The sequence below is a fragment of the Pezoporus wallicus genome, unplaced genomic scaffold (assembly GCF_028554395.1).
Source record: "Pezoporus wallicus isolate ANWC-B61680 ecotype Strahan unplaced genomic scaffold, APGP_CSIRO_Pwel_v1 contig_7073, whole genome shotgun sequence".
Classification (NCBI taxonomy): domain Eukaryota; kingdom Metazoa; phylum Chordata; class Aves; order Psittaciformes; family Psittacidae; genus Pezoporus; species Pezoporus wallicus.
The window spans coordinates 2,829,540-2,850,275 of NW_026641326.1; the positions used below are offsets into that span (position 1 = coordinate 2,829,540).

Below are 20,736 nucleotides of genomic sequence, written 5' to 3' on the forward strand. Positions count from 1 at the left end.
GTCTCCCAAGATTCCTAGCTGCAGTGCATACCTTTAACTCCCTAATCTGTAATACTACAAAATACCGCTCTCATTTCTTCCCAAGCACAAGTGGACTACCAGCAAGGGTCCAACAGTGTTATTCCTAATTACCTTTTTTTCACTCTTGATCCTGTGGCGCTCATAATTAGTTACCTGGGGCTGCAATCCAATTTGAAGTGATGACAAGAAAGTGATCCATGAAAAAGTAATAAGTTAAATCCAATTTCAGCCTTCCTCTAATTAAATGCACATGGAACTAATGACTCAAACCCTACCATTTCAGTGATAATGGTAATTAGCAAGGTGGGAGTCACTCTCTTTTTTCAACACTGTAGGTGTAAACCACAAGGTAAAATGGCAGGAGCACTCTTAATTACATGTGTCATTTTGTCAGCAATTTACACATTTCTGACCAGTCAGGAAGGTTTCATTTGTTTTCCCCTTCCCCGAGGTGGGTAACACACGGCCGGAGTGGGGCCCAGCCAGCCCCATGGCCCCGCTCCCAACATGGGCAGAAAGCACAGCTTTTACAAACCTGTTCTCTAAATGCTTCATGGCAAAGCAGTAAACCTGCTGCAAAATTACACTGGGGGTGCTCTAACGAGACACAGGGCTGGAAATGAGGGATCCTGGCTCCTACTTTCCGTTTTGCCCCCTCAGGACCGACTCCTTTATAACATGGCAGATGCCTAAAGTCCCAAATACCCCAGAGGGAGCTACACACCTTAACACAGCTCTCTGACCTTGGGCGAGTCACTTAGTACCTCTCTGCCGGGGTTTACACAGCTATAAAATGAGAATAATCACATTTGCTGACAGTTCCTCACACTGCCAGCTCTCCCAATATACTGGTATTTTCCTAGAAGCCATGTTTTTTTGGAATCATATAATTACAGGACAATCACAGACTTCTTTCAAGAGAAGAAAACCTGCTTTTGTCACCTTTCTGCTCGGTCTGGAAAGCTGGTAAACCTGAATATTAAAGGCTTTAACAAGTATGTAAAAGGACAGCAAAAGAAGGCCCGCAGGGTTCACTGAAAAAAAAAAAATTAGAATCTTTAGTATCAAAATTTTCAAGCTGATCATGTGAAAAAAACCTGATTCAGGTTTTGTCCTGTCTGTGGGGTGGATGAGATCTGCACTTCACAGGCACTGACTAACACCTATAATTGGTCTACGGGCTGAAAGAATTATGGGTCTTTTGGTAGAAACCAGCAACAGTCAACTTTGATTTCCAAAGTCAGAAGTAAAAGTTAAGGATTCATGTGCAATTCTCATAGGTGAACTATTTAAACCCTGCAGAAGTGAAATCTCAGCCCAACTGGAGTTGGTGGCAACATTCCCATTGGCTTAGCTGAGGCCTTATTCAGACCAACTCCCATGTTCAAGACTGAAACAGAGAGATACTCATACAAATGGAATAAACACACTTGCAAATTCACTTCCCCTCCCAAATTATCTGCTGAGACATTAGTTCTCTTCCAGTTGTTAAATTTACCACCATGTAAAAAAGGTGCCCTGCGTGTAAAGCCCAAGACCACATAACCTGGTACTTGTGTGCTCCAAGCGAAACAGAGAACACCCTTCCCTTCACCTTTCAGTGTTTATGATGTTGTTGAGCTAATAATTCCTAATTTCATAAAAACGGACAATAATTGCCCCCAACATCAAGCAACAGTGATTTTTAAATCTTGCCCTTTTCTATCTCTCAAGATACTGGAAAGAAATAGTAAGATAACACAGCATGCAAACTGAATTCCACAAAAGCCCAGCCAAAAGGCTGCTTTAAAAAGCAGCGGTATGCAAAGGCAAGGACAGCTCTGTCCTCTCAGCCTCCCTCAGTCTTTCCCCAAAAATCTAAACCAAACCCAAATTCTTTCCCTGGCCATGAATTAAAAGGAAGATTTATTTCCTGTTTTGTCAACTGAAACCAAAAGTTTCCATCTTTGTAATTTCATTGTTTCTTCTCTCCAAACACACGCAGGTTCACTATCATACAATGAACCTCATTTTAATCCCATGAAAAAGTCAAGTGATGGGTTTCAATTGCAAGATACTGACTTTGGAAGTCCTAAATCTGTTTTTAGTCCGGAATCCAACTTTCATCTCAATGCAACATTTACGTCTTTAAAAAAACTGTATTTTTAGTATTGCCAAAACACACATGCACTTTTACTTTCTTGGGAGAAAATGTGTCTCTTGATTTGTTTCCAATCTGTGTGCTCTTGCCAGCAACTAAAATGCTTAAAGAACTAAAATGAATAATCGTTAGGAGCATCAGCAATTAAAGCTGCAAATTTTAATCAATACATCTATTAATACAAAGATATATCTATCTTGGCCAGGAAAAATGTGCACATTTTCAAAATCCTGAGCATACCTGGCCTGTTAAATTATTTGTTTCATAGACTTAAGGAAATCCGATGTCTATGGCAAATATATTACCAAACAGGCTTTAGGGTTTTTTTTTTCACTTCCAGTAATTTTTGCAGGGATGATGTATTTTTTTTTTTATGCTCTTTTCCCAACTGCTGGTTACTAAATCCATTCCTTAACTTCCAATTTTCTTTTGTTTGTGTCATCAGGCTGTGAAACCGGAGGTCACTGCCAAATGTAAAGCACGGCAGTGCGAGATAGGCTCAAAATGTGAGTCATCGGGTATTTGGAGATTTATTTACTTTCAGCTATCAGCACATCTCCACTCCCGTGTCCAACTTCTTATACACTGAATATGTCAAAATCTGCTAAAATCAGGTCGCCAGGTAGAATTCACAAGGTCAAGAGACCCCAAGGACAAAAGTGGAGCCCACTGTCACGTAGACGTTTTCGAAGTCCCCGTGCCCCAGTGTGGCCACGGGATGCCGGGATCTATTTAGGTACTGTGGCTATTTGATCAGTGAATAAAGAAGGAATACAGGATATGATCCACAAGATGATTACAGATTAGGTATACAGTGTTTAGTAGATGAATTTTCCATACCTGCTTATGGTATGGGGTTTATCTGACAAACCTGCCAGCCGACATTAAAGTGCTGAGCCTAACATGGAGCTATTCCAGCCCTGCGCAGAACCAAACCAGCCTCCCCTCTTGGGCACGGCCACAGAGCATCTGACAAGGAGAACTAGCACCCTGGGTGAACAGCATCCCTTCCCCTCCACCTGTGTCATACCAACACAGCTCCCAGCACTCACGTTAGGGAGCTCTTCACCAGTGCCTTCACCAAGCACAGCAGAGCTAAGCAACGTCTGCAGTACTCTTGTTATACACAAAGTCTGCCTGCCAGAAAGAAAAACAACAGGTAACTGCTAATCACTGTGGCTATCGAATGAGACATCTCTATTTATAAACTAAGTGCAAAGATGACTCGGTTCATTATTTAAGCAAACTTTCGGAAAATGGGCATATTTCCACCTCCCTCAGCATTTATTCTGTGTGCTGTCAGCAATGGGTATTGCCTCGTCGGTGCGGTGCCATCCAACTCCAAGGGCTGTGGGTGCTTGTGTGGGTGCAGTTTTACTCACAAATTCTACCCCCAGCACCACCGTTTTCTTTCAGCCACAGATTTTCATTGCAGGGATGTGCTCAGTGTCTGTTACATTCAAGAGGACTTCCAGTACGTTTAAGATTGCAAAAGCACCAGGAGTGAGGAAGGGATAGAAAAAAAAAAAAAGACTGGGCAGTCATTTGAATTAGTGAGTGACAGGCTGGGCCAGCTCTCTGTATACATTAATAAATTAGAATTTTAATTGTGTCTCTGACTGCAGGAGCTGCTCCAGTACTTTAATACGTACCAACAATTGTCTATGTTATGGAATCTGCGATGTGGCCTTCACTGTTGACCTCTGCAACACAATTCCCAGTCTGACTACGGAAACTGTTTGGTTTGATCCTTTCAACTTATTTGAATCCTGACAAATAAGCTCACAGCTGAAAGGTCAACACAGTCATATTTCATCCTCTGGAGCTATTCTTAAGACATCTGCACAACAAAGCACTTCTTTTAGTACCTGACACTGGACCTAGCCAGCACAATCTCTCATTAAAAATGTCCCCAGTGGAAGAGTCTATTAAAAGGCATATGGATCAGCTATGGATTTACCAAATAAAATATTTTTGAAAGCATTAATGTAACGCTCTGGATTATGGTGCTCTACACTGCCAATAAAACGTATATTTGCCCAATGACAAAATGCTTCATACTTTCCAAAAGAATAATGGCTCGGCTATAAAGTGTGAGGTGTTGTCCAGCAGCCTGAGCACGGGGGTGGGAGCCAGGAACTCATGAATCTTAATCCTACCTCTAAACCAAATTCCCTCTGTGATCTTAAGCAAGTCACTTAACCTGCTTCCCTCAGTTTCCCAGTCCAGAACTGGGATAATGCTACTTACTTATCAGACTTTCCTTCTGGGGGTGTTTTGGAGATTAGTATTTGCAAAATGCTTTGAAGATGAAATCACTACACAAAAGCGAGAAGTTGTCCATGCTGGGCCAAGGGCTGCAGTTAATGGCTATTCCTCACTCAGGCAAAACTCCCCTTGAAGTGCCTGTCAGCTTTATTTGGGTAAGAACTGCAGGATGGGGTCCTCTAACTTTACTGTCAAGGCCTTTAGTGATGTTGGCTTTACCTTTCACATTCTACTACATATTTAAAGCGCCCAGGATCCATACTTTTGGGGGAAAATAATCTGAAGCACATATAAAAGGCAAGAGAAGCAGCAATGCTGTCAGGGAACTCATGGTGATAGTATATCAAACTAGAAAAAAAAAAATAGAAAGAGCAAAACAGACATGAGTTTGACAACGTGCTATGACAACAACGGAAAAGAGAAAAAAAGCGGAAAGAATTTGGGGCTACAGAGGCTGAAGCATCAGATATAGAAGAACGAGATAAGATAAATGTCCCAGCTACAGGGCTTTGTGTGACTGCAGCTGAACTGCTGCATTCAGGAACTTATTATCAAAAATACAGTGACACGCTGCAATTGCAAAGAGAGCAGTAATAAAAGCAATAACCAGCTGCAACCCAGCAAAGTGGTCAAGGGTCTGGAAGTGCCGGTTTACGAAACACATAAAGAACTAGATACATATAATTTGCCAAAACTGGCAAGTACATGTTAGTATCTCAGATGTTTGAGGAGTGTGAACACGAGGCAAGGCAAGGGACTGACTCAGTATTTATACAAGCAGTATTACTTGGAGCAAGAGGATGGAATTAAAGTGGAAAGTTCCTGAGCGTGTGCTTTGTTATGGAAAACCATCTGAAGGAAAATAATAGCGGTCCTACCCACCACTTGGGATTTCTACCACTATAATAGCAAAAGAAGAAAAAAGGAGGAAAATGTGATACATGACCTAATAGGTCTTTCTTGTCTTTAACTCCTGTGATTTATCCTGCAAGACTAGCAAAACGTACTCCAAAGCCTCCTATGTGTGCAGACATCTTCTGTTTGGGAATGCTGTACTGGTTTTAGCTTTCTGAATTCATAATAGCACAAAGCCTGGTAATATTTAGATTTTCTTTCTAAAGATGTCCATACATCAGCAGACAATAAAAGGGGAAAAAATACACCGACGATATGATATCCTAGTATTTCCCAATATCCTTGACACAGCAAATCATCGGTTTGAGTGAACGCAGACTACAAATGGAACAGCAATCAAACAGAAATGTTAATGCAAATCTCCCATGCATACTGACACAGTAACAAAAGCTATTCCATTTTGTCATGATCCAACCCTACCACATGCTAATAGATGTACGCTCATGATCTGTAAATTTGCTGTGGTGGGATTTTAAAGCTCACCTAGCACAGGTCCTCACACCACCTACATCAGCCACAGCCGCTCTGTGGACTTCACTAGGAGGAAGCTCCTGAATGTCCTATCCCAACATCCACAAGGAAGACGCATTTATTCAGCTTTTACAAGCCTGCTCAGGGAGGCACAGAGGCTCCCCTTACCTGAAGGGCTGGCTGTTTGTCATTCCTCTTCGGAGACTTTAATCCACTAACTTGTTGCTGCTGCTGCTGCTGCTGTTGCTGCTGCTGCTGCTGTTGCAGTAGAAGCTGCCGTGCTACCTGGAGAGCCTGCAAGGGAAGAGGTTTGAAAACTGAGTTTACAGCAGACAGGGTGTGGGGAGCTACATGCACAGTACCTAGGGTCAAGGCAACCCTTGGCCATGGGGTACAAACTCCTCTCCTGAAGCACCCTCCCTAAGGACAGCAGTTGATTTCCACAAAAAAAAAGACAAGTCAGCACTTCCATTCAATGGGGCAATATCCCACTGCTGGGTTTCCTACTCTATGGAGACTATGAGGAAAACAGCAGCAGCTGATGCTCAGCTCCTGGGTGGGAACCTTGTGTAGCTGCAGGAGCAGCTCACAGTCCTCCTAGCTACCGGCAGGCTCTTGTGCTAAAGGCTTTCATGCTCCTCTTTCTCCAGTGGGTCACGTCAGGTTTACAGAAGAGGGCAGTCATATATCACTGCCTGCTCTCCTGAGAGCCAGAGGAAGTCAGGGAAGTTTCTGGAAGGCTGTGGTGGGAGGAAGAGAAGAGCCAGTGGCAAGAAGAGAATCCCAGAGGTACCATGCTGAAGGCTGAGGAAGCTGCGAGGAACATTCACTGTCAATGCATTGAAAAGCAGGGACAGCACCTCAGCCCACCAAAACCACTAAGAGCTCGTGATGGACCAGCAGTGGGGCCTCAGAAGGGATGAGGCAGAGCAGTGAAGGGACAGCGCAGCCTTACGGGGTGGAGAGGAAAAGGATACGATCATAAAAGCATAAGCAGAGCATCGCACAGCGGGGAGTTACTGCAATGCTTTGTGCAAAGTGAGAGAAAACAGCCCCTGGGCACTGGAGCTCTGTGGGGCCCCATTTCTCCATCAGGTGGGGAAAAGAAAACAAGGGAAGATGAAGGGGAAAGAAGTACAAGGGCAAGGCCCTGCCCTAGCTCCCCAGACAAGGGACCACAAGGATGATCCCAGTAAGACAGGCGGTGGCACCACTGAGGCTCCGCTGCTGAGACCTGAGCCCGCTGCTCCCAGAGGATTCACCAGCACCGGACTCGGGCCGCCTTGGTCTCCTTGGAGACGTTCAGTACATGCGTAGGTGGAAAAGTGGGAAGGCTGAAGACTTCATTAATGTAAAACAAGAAAAATAGTCCCTTTGCAAGATGCCTACACGGAAGGAGGGAAAAAGCCTTCCCCACTCCTACTGTGTATGCTCTCTGAGTGATTTAATTAATACCTATTTAATTAAGGAGTCAGATACGCTTCGGGTTTCACTTGCTTCTCCAAGTTGCAAGTGTCTCATCTTAGCACAGAACTGCTGGGAAAGGTTTGACACTGAGGACTGCAAACTCGGATCTGCCACCCCCAGTAAAACCTTGTTATTTTATGGGCTAGGCCTGTATTTGACTTTGAAGGGACATTCAGCTGCCCACGGAGAGGCTGAAGAAGCACCGCTGCTGGCCAGCACACCAACGCAAGTTGGGCGCAGAGACCTTACCATGCTCCGGCAATGAGCCCTCATTTCAGATTCATTAACAAGTCTCCACTGGATCACAAAAACTCTGTAAGGCTGGATGTGATTTCCAGCAGAGCTCGGTGTGATGAAGAAGTCAGACTTTACACTTCAAACTGGCTGGAACTCAGTGCTTGGGGAGCATCTCTACAATGGTCCATGTCCCCATGAGGGGCGTGAGGAGTCGCTGGGCAGGGCACGTCTCTGCTCACACACACATCTACAACCACCCTCTCCATCGGTTCAACGTCAAGAACCTAGAGCCCAGCAATTAACACAATGCAACAAAGGAAACCCTTCTGCAGAATGTGCTAAGAATGGTTAAAAAAAAATGTTATTTTTATTGAATTAGCTTATTTAGCTGTTAAAACATCTTCAAGGGTGGGCAGAAATAAAACCTACAAGGCTTAAGGGGATGGGCAACAAATACTCACCTACTTAACAGGGCTGTTGTATGGCTTATTTAATTAATGAATACTTGTAAAGCACTCTGAGTTGCTCAGACAAGAAGCGCTATACAGTACAAGCGCAACATATTATTATATATTATTAAGACTGGCTCTGCAGAAGAATAATTCCAGGTAAATGTGCAATCAAATGATCATTTTAGTTCCCAGTAATTAGATTCAATAGGCCAAAAAAAAACCATAGGAGCCTTTCTTTAATCATACACTAAACAATCAGAACATCCCTAACCTTTCAAGCTACAGCCTTTTTGAATAAAACATCATCAGCTTATAGATATTATTCCAAAAAGAACCAGTCACCATATGTGTTGTCTCTTTGAAATACAGTTGCTATAGCAGACCCTGCATGCATTTCATGTGATATGATCATATTCTACCCGTTCTGGCAGCTGAGAGGTTGCACAATTAAATTGGCTGCCAGAAATTTTTGAAGATTCCCAGAACAAGTAGCCATGCAAGAAATGCCTGCTTTCTGCTCGAGCTGGCCACGAAGCTCTGAGCGGCTTGGTGGGGTGGCTGCTGCCACCACCAGTCCTTAACACAGCTGACCCCATGCTGGTGAAGATCTCTGCCCTCAGGGCAAGGCTCTGATGGGGCAAAGCCAGAGCTCTGTCCCTGCTCTGGTCCCACCTGCACAGCACCCACTCGAGGAGACACCTACATCACACTGCTCCATGTGGGGCTGGCACTTGTCCTGGCACTGGGGGGGGGTAAGGAAAGGATTAGGAAGAATGAGAGTAATGAATGGGTTGGCCAAAGGGAGCATCCCAGATACAATGAGCTGGGATGGACAGGAACAGCAAAGGGAAAAAGATGGGAGGGGCAGGCAGAGGTGAGATTGCAGCAAGCTGACAGCTCAGGGGACTGCGGCTTGAAATGGCATTTCCCACTTCTCTCAAGATTTCACTTTTCCACTTATAAATAACTGACAGCAATAAAAGCTAAGCATCACATGAGGTAGGGTTTAAATGTGGAAGGTTGTTTATAACTCGGATCTGGTTCTTACTGAACATCTGCATCAAGCAGCTACTGCATCCTTGGTGGTACAGTGAACCCAGGGATCCCAAGTCGCTCCATGTTTCCCGCCTCAGCCTTTCCTCTCTCCTGTCTCAGACCAAGCACTACTCCTGCCATTTCCAAGTCTCATCCACACTCCTTACACATGACGAGACGTGTAGAAGAAAGATGGCTAGCTCAGATCTGGAAGCACCAACCCTCTTTCCTCTTACATGCAAAGTATTTCAAGTCCACTTGGAGTGCCTTCGTGAAAACTAATTTGCTGATGTTGGTTCAAGCCTGGTGGACATCCGCACACCCCATTTAATCACAGCCAACAAGTGCTGCACCTCTACCCTCCTCTCTGGTTCCATGCATAGCCCATTGTTGGATGCTGGTGAGGGAGCCCTGCTGAGGCTGCCAATGCTGCACAGTGCTCAAGCAAGAATAGACAGGGAAATTAATTTGAGAGTGAATTCAGTCCCACAACCTTCATCAGCACGGAGATTCGCAAGCAGGCCTGTACATTAATAAAGCTTCCTGTGGGAGTAGATGTTGCCTTTGATTTGCATGTGAATTCAATGCTAGTGAGAAGTGCCAGACTGTCAGACATGGAGACCAAAGTCTCTTATCTTTCCAAAAGCTTCTGTAGCAGTTTCCCCACATTTCCTTAATCATCTGCCTTGTCCTCAACTTACTGAACAGGCAGTAGAGAGTAAAGCTGGACTCGGTTCAACTCCTGCTGCTGCCAAGTCCTGAAACAAGGGTGCCAGGACTGTTTACTGCTAGCCAACAGCTCTGCTAACGTGGCCCTCTCCTCACGAGCAGGTGCTCTGACATCTCTGAGCTCTTTTCACACATTCCTCCCCACTGCCATAATTACATCCGAAATCTCCACTTCTGCAAGTGAACAATTGCAGGGGCTGTGGTAAACATAGCTCATGCTTGTGTATCCAGGCAACTGCATGGTCCTTCACAGGACAGGCAGGTAGAGATGCCAAGAGCCCCACAACCACAGAGGTGATTCAGATATCTAGTCCACGATTACCAGCAGCCATGTTATGTGGCACCAATCTGCACTGCTTGAAGAGCCTGCAAACCTTGGGACAACCAGACCCAAACACCAACCCTGGCCTCCAGCAGCTAATCATACACCATCAGCAATCATTCTCCTCTCTGCATTGAAATACAAGCAGAAAATCTTCCCACTTACTGAAGGAAGAGAAATCAAAGCATCCCCTAGCAAGAGCATCTCCTGAGTGCCATGGTTCTTGGTCACTGTCGACAGGATTTGAAAGGACAACATCAGTAAAAGGCTCACTACCAACCAAGTCATCTTGATTCTGCTTGGTGCTACGCCTAAATGCAAGATACAGTAAATGAACTCCCAAACTGTTTTCTTATCCATTAGGAAATCACCAGAGATAAGGAGATTTTCTGGCATAAAACAGAGAGCAGTAAAAAGGCAACCGAAACACTGTACTTTAGAGAGATTGACCAAACTAGGGATGATATGTGGGAGCCAACATGGGATGACACTAACCCATGAAGCATTTTAACAGCACATTCACAGTGAGATGAATCAAGACTGTTTCATTCAAAGATGCCACAGATTAAGTGGGAAGCCCCATCAAAAATCCCTCTCCTTGTGCTTAGGGAAGTGGCAACCACTTAAGGCTTCCCAACTAGTCAAAGCACCAGGTGGGGGGAGAAGTACACATCTGAGATGCCCAAGACCATTTTATTGCAAGATAGACAGAATGTGAGTTGTTTGCCCAGCTGTTGTTTGCCCAGGCACTGTTACCATCCAAGTTACTGTTGTAATACATTTTCAGGCAAGCAGCTCCATCGTTCAGTTTCACCATCCTCTTTGGGCAAGTTCAAAGGGTAGAAACACAGCCCTGCCTCTGACTGCATGTGGCTAGAAACTCTTGAAGGGGGCTGGGGAAGGGAAACACACTGGAAAGAAAAAGAGCAGAACTTTAAAAATAGAAATGCTCTTAAATGCCATATACTTGCTTACACTGTTAGTACATAAGGAAAACAGTAACAGGATCCAGTCCTATGGAGCCTCTTGCTAACTTGTTCCACCACTGCAGCCAGTACAACAAGGCAGTGACTCTCCAACTGTTTTTCCATCAGCCTATTTCTATTGAAGAAAAACAGCTCAGCTCCCCCTTTCCTATCTGCTCCAACCCATATTAATATCAATCAGCTACTAATGAAATGTGAAGACCTAGAACTATAATGGGTCTGACTCTAATGCCAGGAAAAGCTTACTTCTGCACCTGAGTTTTATCAGGCATGGAAAGACTGATCCAGGGAACTGCAGGACGTATGGAAAAGTATGTAAGTTGGAGGGTAGGCAGACAAGCAACAGACATGAGGATGCAAAAGAAACTGGCGTCCTGTCTGACTGCCAATTCCCAGGACAGTTGTGCAGTAATTGGCTGCCTCTGAAATGGAGAAGCATGCACACAGAAGGGAACAAAACAAAATCCCACGTGTTTTTTACAGATTCCAAGGGATTTTGGGCCTTTCCAGGTGGACAAAGCTGCCCATCAGGAAAGCAACTTGAGAAAAGAGGAAGGAAGTGTTCCCAGAAATCAGAGATGGTCCCGCAGCCATCTGAAGTGTCCAAGCAGTAAATCCGGAAAGTTACTCACCAGCCAACATCATCATCTGTCCGTTATTTCAGTTATGGTCATTAAAAAGCAAAACACAACACAACACAACAAGCAAAGAGAGATGAGATAGAAGATATTTTTAAGGGCACAATCAACCCTTGGAGAAAAAACAATGCTACCCCAGCCCCAGACTCCAGAAACAAGACCTTCTGTGTTGACCTCAGAGCAGTAACGGATAGCTGGATCCTTACCCAGCTATGACTGCTGCTAAGCTTGCCCCACAGTGTTTTGGGCAAGGCATTGCTTTGCAGCATCCAGGCATGCAGTTCTCCACCATCTATTTTTCCCAGAGTTTCACAATGTCTTTAGGCACTGAGGGGCCACCCAATTTGCAGGTAAAGGGGCCTCTCACAGTGGAGACATGGCCCACCTCTCAGAAGGGTTTCCTGTTTCCATTTAGTCTCACAAGGCAAGTACCTTTGTTTCTCCCGGGTGGGACGAGGTGGGATTTAGACTCAGCCAGCAATCTCTCTTCTTTCTCAGCTCCCATCTGTCCTCACACCCCGCTCCACTCCACAGCTGCTCCCAGCAGAGCGGCAAGATGCAGCTCACAAGCTCGGAAGCCCGGCTGCACCCAAGCTTCAGAGCTGCTTCATGTCTTTCCCACTCCTGCCTCCTCTATCTCCTCTCCTGCGACACCCTCTTCTCCTGGAGCAGCAGATGTAGAGGAGTGGTGGTAGGAGGCAGACACATTGGAGGGGAGCCCTGCTGCAGCTCTCCTCCGACAGGCTGTGGAGCCGCACAACGTGTGGAAACCAGCAAGGAGCAGAGCAGTATGCAAAGAAGAAAAAAAATAAAACATAGTGCAAAGCGACAGCAGTGGGTAGTGCTGTTCCTCTGGGAGGAACAGAACAGGGGGAGGTGAGATGAACCAACTAGAGAGAATAGGAAAGGAACCAAAACGAAGAGGAGGAATAAAATGTAGAAGACACAAAAAAGAGAAGCAGATGTTCTTGCAGCACTTATTCCCTCTGACATTCGTACCCAGCTCTTTTATCTTCCTCCAGAATGGAGGAACGAGCTGCTATGTGCTCCCTCCCTGTTCCCAACAACATGACCCTTTGCACCACACATGAAAAGGAGCCAAGGCCAAAAGCCCCAACACTGCTCCTGGCACCACAGGGAAGCCTGGGGATAATTACAGGCAGGACACGGGGCTCTGCTAGGATCCAACACAACCTGGGGAAGCAGGTCTGCTGTCCAGCTTCCTCGCCAGCCTTGGACTGAGATTACCCCAATCCCCATATCTCATTCTCTGTTTCCTTGTTTTAGTAAATAATCCTCCTCCATTTACGCCATACCCAACTCCCCTTCCCAGGCACAGCAGAAGGATGCTGTGAGCCAGGGGAGATGCTGCTGGTTGCCTGTACCCAGCGCATCATTCAGCTGCAGCTCCTCTGCAAGGCTGGCTCCATCCAAGGGGCTACCAGCCAGCTCATCACAGAGGAAAGCTTCAACAACAATCCTTTACTCGAATGAGATGATCAGCTGGCCCTGAAGGCTTTGCTTAGATGAAGCAGACTGATCTAGCCAAGTGACTAATGAGTGATTCCCTTGCTGGAAAAAAGAGAAGGGACCTGGAGGTCCGCATGCTCACATCCTGTCCTTGATGTGACGGGGGCAGGCTTGGAGCAAGGGAGCTGGCAACATGCCTCATGCTGAAGCATCTATGAGAATAGTCATAAAGAAGATGAGTCTTTATTTCTCTTCCAGCAGGCTTAGTTTCTTTCCTCTGGAATAGATCCTGGCTACCAGCTGAGGAGATCCCCTCCAGAAAAACGCTCTGGAAACAGAAACCCTCTCTTCCAAACCCACAGGGTGGAGTTGCCTCTGCCCGTCCCTGCTACACTTTGTCCTCATGGGCACCGAGGTTACTTGTATCGGCAGAAGCAGGAGGATTCAATGCTCCTGCCCTACCACCCTGCAGCCTGCCCCATGGCTGCCAAGGTCCTTGCCCACTATCCCAGCTCAGCAGCAGCGGGGACCCAGCCCCACGCAAAGGGACAATAGGGATTTACCTCCAAAGGAGCCAGTTTTAATTTTGTGTTCTATTCATGAATTCCACCAACTTGGAGGAAAAGGTGGTCTCAGTTTTCTTCAAATACCCAGAGACCCAAAAGAGATGGAAGAGGGCAGGCAGGGTAAGACGACAAACCCAGCAAACACCAAAAACCTGTGAACCCTAAACCAGCCACAACAACGGCTACAAAAATCCCATTCCTGAGGTGCAAACAGAATCCTCAGGTGGTTGCACTGTAAAAACACCTTCTGTCCCCTTTTCTAAGGAGTCACAGTCAACACTCATCAAAGCCATTTAAAAAGCATCTGGCAGAAAGTTCTCAAACATTAAAAATGTCTCTCTTTATTTTGGCATGTCAAGATTCACAGCATGTAGTGGTCTGTACCAGCAAGAAAGGAGGGATGGGCCAACACATCCCAGTAAAATGAGAAAGGATACAGATCCTGGCTGCCTGCGCAAACTGAACCAGAACTAAACTATGGCTGAGGGATGAAAAAAATCTTATGGGATTTCCAGCTCGTTTCTGTAGGCCCGAGATCAGATTCTGAATTCCTGTGTTTATCCAAAAGTGAACCAGACCTTTGAATATTTGGAGGACTATTCACTGCTGAGCCGCGTTTTTCTTGGATGTCAAAAGCACGGGAAGTTCTCAGATTTTTTAATAGGGAAGAGGGGTAAGGGGGGGGGAGAAGGAAGAGTGCCCTTTTGTTGCTACAACATAAATAGTATATTGCATACAGCTGCTTGTGCGCTCCCCTGTGTGGTCAACAAAACAGGGAACATATTTTAAGCTTGTTTTCCAAAACAATGTGTGACAAACTTGTACTGAGAGGCCCATGAAATAAAGCCCCTGACTGCAGACATCTCACCACGCACCAGCAGACACTCGCTGCTGCTGGGTGAATGAAGGAAGCAAAATGTTGGGACAAGCCAAAACATGGGAAACGAATGCCGCAAATCACATCTCTGCACTTCGAGCCTATGGCACAACCTAATTTAGAATAGCTTCTGAAAACCTTCATTTGAAAAGAGTCTGGTAAAGCAAAAATAGGCAAGGTTCAGATGGAGGCGACAAAAATGATTAGAGGTCTTGGCAGATCCGAGGAGAGACTGATAAGGGTGGGAGTGTTTAGTTTCGTGAGAGATGAGTAAGAGGCGAGATGACAAAAGTACACAAATTGTGACTCGGCCTGAGAAGGTACATCTGGTGCTATTTGCCATTTCTCATAAGCAACAGAAAGGGGACATTGAATAAAGTCAGGAAGCAACAACCATCACACACACAAAAAAATAAAGCAGCCAACAGGATGGGTTTTTTTTTTCTTTCTTAATACACAACTCATAACTACTCTGGAACTCACTGTCACACAGTATCACCAGTGCCAAGAGCATGAGGCAGATGCAAAGAAAGGATTAGACACTTGTACAGATAGTAATGAGAGCATTTACTGTTACCTTTGGAAAGATAAAAATATAAATCAGGATACAAATGTTTATGCTTCAGGGCATGAGCCAACCATAAATCACTGCAGGCTAGGAGGAAACTTTCCCCATGGATAGGTCCTCTAAGTGTCCTTCATGGGCTTCTGCCCAAGGACTACAGCCAGGGCTGGAGAGACCCCATGTCCAATGGGATTCAACTGCTCCTGTCCCTCTGCCTTCTCAGGTACCTCCACCCCTCAACTGCTGACCTCAAGCCCTGTTCCCCAGCTAACCCTGAGCCCCCTCGACCCTTGGGGAGTCATTGAGCGCAGGGTAGCTGGCCACATCCCCCAGCCCAGCCCCTGCCCACGTCACCTAGCCCCAAGCCGCTCATTTCCTCTTCCTTCTTTCATCACATTTAAGTTTCAGGTCCTAACTTCACCAGCCCTTCCTCTTCTCGGCATTTCTACTTAACTTCAAGACATCAGGCAAATTTCCCTCATTTTGATCTGAACCTGTTCCATAAAGGGAACCTACATCCTTGAGGAGGAGGACGACCCCCCTGCTGATACGGCACCTGCAGGGCAGCGGCAGTCAGGCGCTATTACGGACCGTGGAGCTCATCAGCGTGCTGGAACTGACATGCGATTCGGAGAGACAAAGAGAGATTTTGAAAGCAAGTCAGTCTATTAAATTTATACCTACCTGCACAATGTGAAACAAACCACATCTCGGTTTCCTTTCATGTGCATGACAGTCTTAACTTGTTTCTTTTAATCCCATAAAAGCAGCTAAAGCATGCAACATGCTTCCCAGAGATGAGACAAACCTGTATTTTACTTCCTGACAGTGATTTAGTTTATAGGATGGGTTGCTGGTTTGTTTTTTTTTTTCAGGGAAGATAATGAGCATTGTCCTAAGCTGGTATTACAAAGGAAATACTACACGCTACGTGGTAGACACCTGGCATTGAAAAGAGAATCACATAAATTGACACTGTCTGTAACGGACCAAATCCAGCTGCAACCCCTCGTGCTGCACAGACACAGATATTGGCACCTAAAAGATCCCAGCAGCATTCTCCAAGGTTTTCTTCAGCAGTCAGGACCCTTCTATAAATTCAAAGTGCCTCTCCTTTAGTCAATCCTACCCCAAGTAGAACTGGGGAGAGGAGCAGGGATGTGCTGAGACAGAAATGACTGTGTCATAAATCCAGCAAGTCCAAAGGGGTGAAGCAGTAATCCATGGCAACGTTCCACACAAGAGGGGCTTTTAAGTGCTTTTAATTCTGAGCTGCAAACCCAATAAGCTGCCAGAAGGCAGAGACCACTGAACACAAGGGGTTAATGGCCTTGCTAAAGAAAATGATACACATAATTTCCTTTTATCATAAAACAATACGTTTATTATTTTCTGTGTATCTGTTAAAGGGCACAGCCTTCTGAGTGGAAAACAAAACACAGCTCGGTCACATGTTTATTTGCTTCAGTTACTCCCTTTCCCTTCTGATAAATAATCAAACATGCCATCCAGAAAAAACAAAACCAGTGAGCTGGGAAATTTGATGGTCATCAAATAGACTAAGATACCAAGAAAAGCAGCCCACTGTTCCCACAGTGAGTTTTCTGCCCCACACCTACACTAACATCTGAGTAAATAACTTCAGTCACTCTTTCCATTTTCCCCATGCAATTACTCCTACTGTTAAACAAATTGTCCTTAAGGCAGTTGCAAACACCATTTTTTTTATCCCCCTGCAAAGTAGAACAACTTCTGAACATTAAAAAGCCAGACTAGCAATATATTTTAAAAATATGTTTGTTGTACTTGCGGTTTGGCTGCACACACAGCTTGATTTCTGCCTCTCTCTTCTAGGAAGACGGGGGTTTACAGCTTAAACATTTAAAGTGTATTTGGATCTCGGAGAGGCAGGAAAAGCCTCGAGGAGGATGGGTTTTCTCCATAGGGCAGGCATATTTTCCATTTTCTGTTATGTTTCACACTCCATGAGCCCCACGAATGCTTACCAAACCCAAAAGCTACCTGCTATTTCAGTGGACTCTTGAAGGGGGGAGAAACAACCAAGAAATATCAAGTACTTTTATAAGTCACTTGAGCAGAGAGGGATAAAATCCAGCGTACGTGTTGCAGCACGGATTACCCAGAGGATCTACGCTATCTTCCAACAACCCCTGAAGACCATTCATACAACAATCATTAATACTGAAAAACTGCAGAGAAAATCCCTCACGTGAGAAGTTAACAACCATTACCCGGCGTGAGCACGCTTTCCCTTTCCTTTTGTAGTACCACAGGTCTAAACAATAGTAATATGAATGAGATAATAGCCATGCTTGTCTCAGCAGCCTGATTTTTATTAGCATGAAATTGGTACAAATATTAGCGAGGCTGGTTCACAAGCAGTGCCAGAGCTACGATGAAAACAATTTGCAGAAAACAAAAAGGGACTCCTCGGGCTTGCACCCGTCTTTTGCTACTCAGAGCAGCAACCACACTGCTTTCATCCGGGGGAGTTGTTCTGGGGCTTTTCTTCTTGCTATTTGTGCAAAGAGAAGCCACAGCACCCAGTGAGCAGTGGGGACAGTGACACACAGCTGCTCTCGCTCCAGAGGGACGTCGCAAGGCGAAGGGCACCCTGAAAGAGGTCTGTGTCCTCGCCACGGTTCTCTGAAGCTGTGCCCCAAAACCCACCCTCGTTGTCAACGCCACAGTAAACAACCTGAACCGGCTTCTTTTGCTTTAAACCTAAGCAATTCCCCTCTGCTGTGCTGCCAAGCTGCCCGCGCAAGGCAGCAAGTTAAAAGTTCAGCACTGCCTGCATGCTCCTTTTCTCTGAGCGCTCGCAGAGAAAATGAAGAGTTTAACAGAGTAAGCTCTTACTGTCTGCCTTTAGATTTCCGTCTTCGCGCTGGAGATGTGTTTCTGGCTGTTTCTGTGAAGCGGGGGCTGAAGAATGGTAAAAAGATGTTTGAATAAACAGGAAGTGCTGTGCAGCCGGAGCGCAGGCTGGAGGGAGACGGCGCTGGAGCACTGCCCTTTGCCGGCAGCGTCCGGGTCTCTGCCTCCACAGTAGCAACCTCTGCTTTTACTAAATGACAAAGAAACCGCAACGCATTCCTTCCCTAATTCTTCCCTTGCGAAGTGGTGAGATCGGCTGGGGCTCGCAGGTAATCTCAAAGTTGGATTTAGCACTACACCAGGCACAAAAACCCTAGCAATTCTGCGTTATTAAATACCCCGTCTCTAAGCAGAAACATGCAGAACTAATTATGTCCCCAAGTAGACCAAACAGCAGCAAAAAAGCACACCTCGCTTCTGCATCTATGCAAATTCACATTTGCACATAAGTTCAGCCAAGCCTGACTTTCCTACCCTGTACGGTGCTGTAACTTGCTTTTAAAACTGGTTCGTGAGGCTGGCCGGGCTTCAGAGCTGTTTTCGCCAACTACATGAACTGAAACATAAACAATCACCCAAGAAATGCAACTTGTCTCAGGGGCAGGACTTGCACCCAGCATCTCCAAAAGAGCATTCAGGCAGATAGATGCTTTCCCTTTGTCGTCGTCGCCTTCCCCTCCCTAAAACAAACTACCTATTCAACTCGAGATGACTAACTAACTGTCTCCCCATCCAATTATCAAAGCCCTGTCTTTTGTCATATTGGTGACATGACACAGATATAGTCAAGAAAAAGTAAACTGGGGCTGGCACTTGAAGGCAGCTCGTGAAGAGATGAGCAGTCGAACAGCCATATTCAATAAAAAAGAGGAACTGGATTCCTTTAGAAAATGTATTGCTGTTGTGGCAACGCGCTGCCGCCGCTGAAGGGACTGATTTGTTATTTAGCATGTAGTCTTGGACTGTCTGTCATTCTGGGTGCTAATGCTCTGCTAAAATAACTCATTGGGAGCTGTCAGTGGGATGTTTACATAGGCCCCCAATCTTTTCTTCATACAAGGAAATTTTTTACTGGAATTCATCTTCTTTTGATCTCACATTCAAAGCAACAGCAGCTTGATAGACATGCAAGTCTGAAAGCAAATCCAGACGCTGAAGATAAACCGCCAGAGTATGACAGGCAGGAGCATCTAAAGCTTATAAAAATGAAGAGAACAGCATGTCGTCTGAGTATTACAATAGCAGAAATCAAGAGACATATTAGGTGGAACTGATCAGCCACAAAAACAGTTCAAAAGGCAGATCATAGAAACAGAAGACTAAGCTGGAAAAAAAAAATAAAATTGGAAAGATCTGCTTTACAGAGGCATCACCTCCTTTCTGAGCACCACAGCGCTTCCGCTCCAGCATGTAAACTTAAGGGGAAAAAAAGGAGGAGGGCTTGTGCCGTTCCCACTAACTCAGCAGTTCTTACCTTCAACTCACCAATTAATTTGCCGACTGTACGTTTCAATTACGTGTTACTCAAAGCGAAATAAAAATAGGACACTGTGCCACTTGTGTCTAGCCAGCGCTCCAAAACACCGCGGGGATGGGGAATCTGCACCTCTTCATTAGGGAATAGGGAATCGCGTCCCCTTCAAGGTGCAAGAGGGGCCCTGGCCTCAGCCCCTGCCACCATTTTAGCTGTAGCTCTTTCAAAGGGCTGAGTGTTGGGATGCTCCTGAGCTCTGCCTCTCCCATCAGTGCAGGAATATTAGTGCAGAAGATAATTTTATTTAAATTGAATTACGTGTGCTGTGGAGTCCGCCACCGCAGACCGAAGGCGACACTTGCCGGGAAACAACTGATGAAACTTTCTCTAGAAACCCATACATTTTTAATTTTTCTTCCCCAAATAAGCTTCTTATTCTAATTGAAGTCAGCAAATATAATGAAAAAGTAATTCTCAAACAATTTTGTACTTAGAGCTGTTTGTTAACAAACACTGAACGAGCAGCAGTGCTAGGTTAAAGGGCAGCAGGATTCCACATTATAATTTAGCCTGCGGTTATTTCTGATTAAGAACACCCTCCGGGACAGCAAAGCAAGATCTTCTTTTGCAGCAGGCACAGCTTTCAAAATTAGCCTCTTCTCCATAATAAAACCAACAGGAAAAGTGTGGATTTAAAACTGCACTAACCAATTTGAAGTGCTGCAATCAGTTTATGTCTTGCTTTCTGCAAAACACCATTCCCTGCCTTCTTCAAGTTACAAATGTAAAAATGCTTCCTGGATTCTGAAACTGTTGTAAGAAAGTCACCTTCTGTCATGCTTATGTAGCTATCTAATGTGCTAAAGGCTGATTATTTATCTTTAAACTGTACTAGTTTAATCTTTTAAGGTCACCACTAATCTGCTCCAACCTTTTAAAAAATAGCAGCTTTCAAGACTTACTGCTGGAATCACTAAACTCAACGCTGAATGTCATTGTAATGGATACATTAGCCAGAATGAGTGCAGTTTTACAATGTAAACACCAAATTAAATCCCCACCTAAATGAGAAGAAAAATACGATCTCGATGCCAGGAGAAATGTCAGTAAATAAGACCAACACCGTGCTATTTCACACAAGCATCGTTCCAAATCACGCTGCTATTTCTCTCCCTCCTCCCCCTCCCTTCCCCAGTGCAGAACAG

General features: G+C 45.2%; 1 protein-coding gene across 19 annotated transcripts in view; it reads right to left on the reverse strand.

Moving 5' to 3' along the window:
• The window catches only part of FOXP1 (forkhead box P1), a 387,258-nt gene that overhangs the window by 106,746 nt on the left and 259,776 nt on the right, over positions 1 to 20,736 (reverse strand). For 16 of the 19 annotated variants that reach the window (XM_057422837.1, XM_057422843.1, XM_057422850.1 and 13 more), the window contains one exon: positions 5,984 to 6,109. The exons of 2 other annotated variants lie outside the window; for them this stretch is intronic. In XM_057422837.1, the coding sequence (XP_057278820.1) occupies positions 5,984 to 6,109 (126 nt within the window). Of the gene's footprint in view, positions 1 to 5,983; positions 6,110 to 18,039; positions 18,180 to 20,736 lie in introns of those variants that run through there. One more of the 19 variants, XM_057422853.1, reaches the window with a different exon arrangement.